The 6835-nt window shown below is 43.6% G+C and overlaps 1 protein-coding gene across 1 annotated transcript in view; it reads left to right on the top strand.

Moving 5' to 3' along the window:
* Positions 1-143: 143 nt before the first annotated feature.
* The window catches only part of AIDA (axin interactor, dorsalization associated), a 39001-nt gene continuing 32309 nt past the window's right edge, over positions 144-6835 (top strand). Inside the window, exon 1 of the mRNA XM_047704281.1 lies at positions 144-405. Within this exon, the coding sequence (XP_047560237.1) occupies positions 296-405 (110 nt within the window). The 5' untranslated portion in view covers positions 144-295. The remainder of the gene's footprint in view (positions 406-6835) is intronic.

Below are 6835 nucleotides of genomic sequence, written 5' to 3'. Positions count from 1 at the left end.
CAAGCCGAGGAAGAAGGCCGCAATAGCAATGGCGGCCCTCGCCGGGAGCGGGGCGGCCTCAACCTAACGCGGGGCGGGGCCTCAGAGGCGGAGCCTCGACAGGGCGGCCGCTTCAGAGCCGCAAAGTTTGGCTGTGGCGGCAAATGGGCTTGGGCGGCTCCTCGGCGGGTAGTGCTGGTGACCGTAGCGGTTCCTCCTGGCCCTGTTAATGTCGGGGCCAGGCCCGGGGAGGATGGCGCGCTAGAGCCCGGCCTCGCTGGGGTAGGGGCGGGAGGGGACGGGGTGGGCACCGGCCATGTCGGAGGTGACCCGGAGTCTGCTGCAGCGCTGGGGCGCCAGTTTTAGGAGAGGCGCCGACTTCGACTCTTGGGGCCAGCTGGTGGAGGCGATAGACGAGTATCAGATGTGAGTGACTAGCCGCGGGAGCGGGCCAGCCGGGCTCCGGTCGGCCGCCTCCCCCTTTCTTCTGTCGGTGTCTCTTATCGTATCCCAGGGTGGGGCCCCCGAAGGCACTGGGGCTGGGATCGCGCTGGCCCCGCACGGGCTGCCCTGGAGACTGCAGCCCGCTCGCTGGGCTTTCGCGCCCCTCTCTCCCTCCGCCGCCACGGGGTCAGTTCCATTCAACAGGTAGCCCCCCTCTCCGGGGGCGCCCGCCCTAGCAGGCTGCCTCTGTAGTTCCCGTCCCCCGCTCTGCAGTCGGATTCCTTCCCTCCTTTCCTTCGCCTCTCTCAGGTTGCTGCCGCTCAGTTTCTCTTCTAGAATCTCGGAGGGATACTTGTGTGTTCCCCGCCCACGTTCCCGGGATGAGTGGCCTTGCTCTCTGCGGTGCCTTCCTCCTCCCATGTGTAGGACAGGAGGGAACTGGTGGCGCTTGAGGGGAGGGGGCGCCCCCAGGAAGCAGCGGGGACAGGGGCGCCTCACCCGCCAAGGGAAGGGTCCCCTCTGGCGCCCCTTCTCCACCCCTCTTTCGGATGAGCCCTGTTTTCACAATTCACCTCGATTCCGTTTCGGTTTCTGAAACTGTTATTTGCTTGGCTGTGTGAGTCCCACCCACCCCCTCGCTCGGTTGCTTTGGGTGGAGTCCGCGCAGGATGTGAACAGAAGAGAGCGAACTGAATTAATGGACCACGCACGGGAGCCTCCACTCCCTCTCTGGGTCCCTCCTCCTTGTCCTGTGTGTAATGTATAGCCTCAGGGTACTTTGTGAGTACCCGTTTCTTTGATCTTTGACCCGAAGTCCAATTTCTTATAGGCTTTCTGGCACCCCCCCCCCCAGAACACTTAAGGGGGGCTTTTTAAGTTAAAAGACAAGATTTACGCCTATATAAAACCTGGCTGGGGCATCGGGGTGGCTCAGTGGATTAAGCCTCTGCCTTCGGCTCAGGTCATGATCTCAGGATCCTGGGATCGAGCCCCACATCAGGCTCTCTGCTCAGCAGGAGGCCTGCTTCCCCCTTCCCCTCTGCCTGCCTCTCTGCCTACTTGTGATCTGTCAAATAAATAAAATCTTAAATAAATAAAACCTTGCTTAATTTCTTGCACCTTTTACTGAAAAATAAGAACCGTCTGCTAAAATGCTATTGTTTGCAAACTGTTGCCATGAATTACTTCTTGGTTAAAAGCAAGTTATTGTTTGAGGTGTTACTGAGTATGAAACCCTGTGAGTAAAATCTACCTCCCCCCCACCCCCATCCCCACCCCCGTGTCCTTGAGTGTTGGAAACTTTAAATTCTATTTCCTTTAGGTACAATAGTTTCTTGTTTTTAATCTGACCATTAAGATAATTCAAATGTGCAGATATTTTAGACCCCCAAGGTACTGACTTGTAGTTTCAAAGAGCCGTGAAAACAACTGTGCTCTGGGCCCTGTTGCCAAGTATAACAAGTACTAGCTCTGTCTTGCATCTTCGCTTGATTTCATGCACTCCTGCAACTACTAACTCTGATTTTACAAAATGAGGAAGCTGAAGCTCAGGTTAAATAAATTAACAGGGGGGTCATAGAGCTACCGCTGAAATCTGGGATTTTTTTTTTTTTCTAACTCCCAAATCCTGACTGCTGTACTACATAGTGCTTAGCACGCTTTATTTAAATACCTGGTGTATGTGAACTGGACAAATGAGGAGGTTTCCCTCGTTACCAGGGAACATGTCTTATCCTTACCGAAGCTAGTGAGCACCTGTGTACACTCATTCTGCGGCTTCACTAGAATCACATCCCCTGAAATGTAAAGCTGCCTTCACTTGTCATGCGGTGGGACTTAGCAGCTGTTGGCACTCAGCAGCGGACTTCACAATGGAAAGTGAAGAATACCATGTCCAATTGAAATTACAAAGGAAAATTGAGTATGCAAGCTGTTCAGCTGGAATTTCTAGAAACATCTCAATGAGAGTGATAGCCACATACAAATCCATTGTTGGGCCACGGTACTAACCTTTAAACTTCATGATTCAGAGAAGTTCTCAAATTATAAGAACTGCTAGTGTCGGAGGAGTAATGATTGGCTAAAATTTTGTAAATCCATAGGCTACGTATCAAATGAGGTTGAGTTTAAAATTAATATGTTTTAAAAATGAAGACAAATTGTCCTTTTTATTTCAGTTATCTGGGAGGAAATGTTGCAGAAAAGGAGACCATTTGGGGGCCGCTAAATAAAAAAGAATGGACAGCATTTAGTGACTGGATGTTGAGAATGAAGGAGGAAGAGTCTAGGATAATTGGCATTTCTGGTTGGGCAGCAGGGACTTTATGGTCTTGCAATACAGAGGGAATTTATGGGAGTGGAGATGTTGGGGAGGAAAGAAACATGTTTGTACCATCATGATGTAAGTAGAATACTATCGCTTAAACAATGTTTTCTTTCAGTGACAAGAGCAGGAGATGTAAAGATGTATAAGATTTGATTCCTACCTTCAAAACCCTGAGAGTCTAAAGGAGGATTTTAAAGTAAATGGGTTTTGCTATTACGGAGTAGAAAAAGAGTATGTGCTACCTCACTGCTTGCTGATTCCAGGAGCATGCTTCTGCCTTAGGGCTTTTGTACTTTTTCTGGAACATTCTCTCATTATCTGCTTAGGTCCTCGGTCACCTCCTTCAGGTCTTTGTTCAGATATTATCTTAGTGAGTTCCTCTCTGGCTACCTTATTTAAAATAGTGAAACCTGTTATCCACCCCAACTCCCTCTACCTCAGTCTTCCACATCCTAACCATCCCCCCGCCAATCCTGCTTAATTTTTTTCATAGAATTTATCACCATCTAAAATACAATATATTTTACATATTCATTTGGTTTATTGTCTCTCTTCCCACTTGAATGTAAACTCTGAGAGGGCAGAGTTGGAGGTGTTCTCTTGTTCTGACTATGTACATCGTGTCCTAGTGAAGCTAGGCTGTTATTAAATAATTGTTTACTTAGATACTATATGTTGTATTCTTTTGAATGAATATGGATTCGGAAGTATGCGGTGGGAGCATTGAGTTGATATTAAAGTGCTGTTGGAAGATTTACACAAATACGTCAGAATTAGAATCACTAGCCAAGATATACCTGGTCACTTAAAAACGATTCCATGAAGCAGGCCAGCTCTTTCAGCAGCCTGGGGATACATGACCCCAGACTTCCATTAGAATGACATGGACTGTGTTGCTCAGAATCAGGTGGTTTGCAGGATCAGTGCTGAGGTATTAATCTGGCACACGGATGCTCAATCAATACTTGTTAAATGAATGAGTTTGAAGACTGAATAATCCTTCCTTTAATCGTCTTTATTAATGCCTTCAACAGTGCTACTCAGAGTGGGTCTACAGAGGGGTGCTGGTCTGCAGTGAGGTAAAGGACTTGAGATTGAAGATTTAGAAACTTAATAGCAATTGGACATCTTCTTAAGAGTTTTTATATTTTAGAGAAGTATTAGCTTGGAACAGATTGGGGAAAGAAACTAGTCCTTCACTACAGGTAGTTTGAGAAGCACTAATTTCTGTTGTGGATTGTTGTGGGGTTTCCTTCAGTCACTTGTTTTTGTGTTCCGAGTATATTTTCAACTCCCTCTTGAGAGTAGTGCTGTTTGACCAGGAGGCATCCTTGTGAGAGGAGATTCTTCTCTAGAGAATATTTGAGAGGTTTCTCGCCTTTCCCAGTAGAGTGTCAATTCTTGGAGCTGCTCCTCTAATATCTAGAGCATGTGCGTTTTCCCTCAGTGGCCAAAATCATGTCTCACTTTGTCTTAAAATGGTGCAATCATTTATGGATTTAGAAAAATTTTTTACACAGGTCTTTAAAAAAGTTTTTAAAAATAGTATAACTTATGTACCGTGGAATTCACCCAATTTATATGTGCAGTCCAGTTAATTTTTAGTAGCTTCACCAAGTTGTACAACCATCACTATAATCAAATTTTATGACATTTCCATCACCCCACAAAAGCTCCTTTGTGCCCATTTGCAATCACTCCATATTCCTGCTCCAGCCCTAGGCAACCACTAATCTATATTCTGTCTCTTAAGATCTTGTCTGTTCTGGATATTTCATGTAAGTTGAATTATGTAAATTGTGGTCTTTGGTGTGTGGCTTCTTTGATTTAGCCTGATGTGTTTGAGGTTCATCCATGTTGAACGTATATCAGTACTTTGTTCCTTTTTACCGCTGCATAGCGTTACGTTGTATGGATATACCGCATCTGTGTGTCCTTTCCCTAGCTAAGGGACTTTGAAGTTGTTTCTCCTTTTTTACTATCCTCAGTAATGTTGTTGTGAACATTCACATGTCTTTGTGAGCACATATATTTTCATTCTTTTTGGGTAGATACCAAAGGGTGGAATTTCTGGTTGCTGTAAATTTATGTGTACTTTTTGAAGGAAACTGCCATATTGTCCAGACTGTACAGTTTTACATTTCTACCAGCAGCGTATCAAGAGTTACTGTTCTCCATCTTGATGGCATTTGTCACTGTCTTTTCTAGCCGTTTTAGTAGGTGTATAATGTACTTGACTATATTTTTAATTTGCCTTTCTCTTATGACTGATGATGCCCAGCATCCTTTCTTAGGCTTATTTTCCCTCTGTAAATCTGGTTCGGGAAATGTCTATTCAAATTTTTTGCCCATTTTTTAATTGAGTTGTTTCTCTTTTACCTCTTGAGTTTATAAGGGTTCTTTATGTATTCTGGGTATAGGTTCTTTATCAGATACATGATTTGCAAATATTTCCTCCCAGTATGTTGCCTAATTTTTAAAAGTAGGATTCTGTTTGAACTTAACATCCTTGCCTGCTGACTATTATTAGCATTTGAGCAGTTTAGAGCTACCGTCTTTCTTCCAAGAGTGACCCTGCTTAAGTTAACAGTCACTATTAGCATACTGTATGTAGAACTATTCCAATAAAGAAACTGTGCCGCATTATAACTTCCCTGATATTGGGGATGTATAGTTGACATCATTAAATAGAGACTATAATTCCTAAAAGAGAACTTCATATAAGTGGTAGGCCAGCAAGAGTTAGAAACCAAGTGCAGAGCAAGGACAAGGATAATGGCTCTGTTTTTGTGTTTTCTTCTGTGTAGAATTCACGAAGAGTGGGTCTCTACATGACATCATAGGATAATATTATGGGGGTTCTACCTTTGAGGTACAATAAATAAATGGATAGAAGCAGTTTAAGTAACATAATGGAGTCATTCCTGGCAAATGTCAGTAATTTTTGGTAGGAGTTAGATTGAATGGACGCCATCAAATATAATGAACTTTACACCTGATCTTTGAAGACATGATTGCATAGAATAGAACTCTCATCTAAGACTTTTTTTGGAGACTCAGTGAACTGTCTTGCGGTGGGCTTGGTAGGAAATCTAATACTTGCTACCCTTTGCATTCTTGGTTTTATTCCCCACCCAGAACGGTAGAGTATGCTTGAGAATTACGATTTTTAACTTCTTTTGCCAGTTACAAAATGTTTCACCAAAGAATCTCTCTCGATTCTTTGGGGTCTTCCCCGCCCCCACAAATTTCTAAAAATTGAGATAAATATCACATAAGATCTCTTATTATAAAGTTGTACCATTTGGTGGCTCTAGTATATTCCCAGAGCCATCTGTGGCTCTGCATGGTTATGAAGCCATCACCACCATCTCATTTCAGAACATTTCCATCACCCTCAAACCCCATACCTGCTATCAGTCACTCTCAATTCCTTCCTTACCCAGCCCCTGGCAACCACAAATCTGCTGTCTCTGTGGACTTACCCATTCTGGACATTTTGTGTAAATGGAATCATATGTGATTTTTTTTTTTTTTTTTTTTTTTTTTTGCATCTGGCTTCTTTCACTTAGCATCATGTTTTTGAGGTTCATCCGTGTTGTAGCATGTTTCAATCTTCATTCCACTTGCCGCCAAATCGTATTTCGTTGAGTGGATGCACTACATTTTGTTGATTCATTCTGCAAGTGGATAGACGTTACGGGTGTTTCCAGTTTGAGCATCCGTGTACAGGTTTTTTTGTGTGAGCATGTTTTCAATTCTTGGACTATACCTAGAATTTTGAAATTGCTGGGTTATATGTATGGTAACTCTATGTTTAACTTTTGAGGAACTGCCAAACTGTTTTCCACAGCAACTGCATCATTTTACATTCCTACCAGCACTGTATAAAGGTTCCAAATTTTCCATATCCTTGCCAACACCATTATTTTTTTTTCTCTCTTTTTAGAAATTGTACTAGTGGGTATGAGGTGGTATCTCATTGCGGTTTTGATTTGTATTTCCCTAATGACTAATGATATGCTATTCATGTGCTTATTGACCATTTTTATATCTTCTTTGGAAAAATGCTCAAGGGGCACCTGT

Source organism: Lutra lutra, chromosome 15, assembly GCF_902655055.1.
Source record: "Lutra lutra chromosome 15, mLutLut1.2, whole genome shotgun sequence".
Taxonomy (NCBI): Eukaryota; Metazoa; Chordata; class Mammalia; order Carnivora; family Mustelidae; genus Lutra; species Lutra lutra.
Note: the sequence above shows the minus strand (reverse complement) of the source record. Positions and strands in the feature narration are given on the sequence as shown.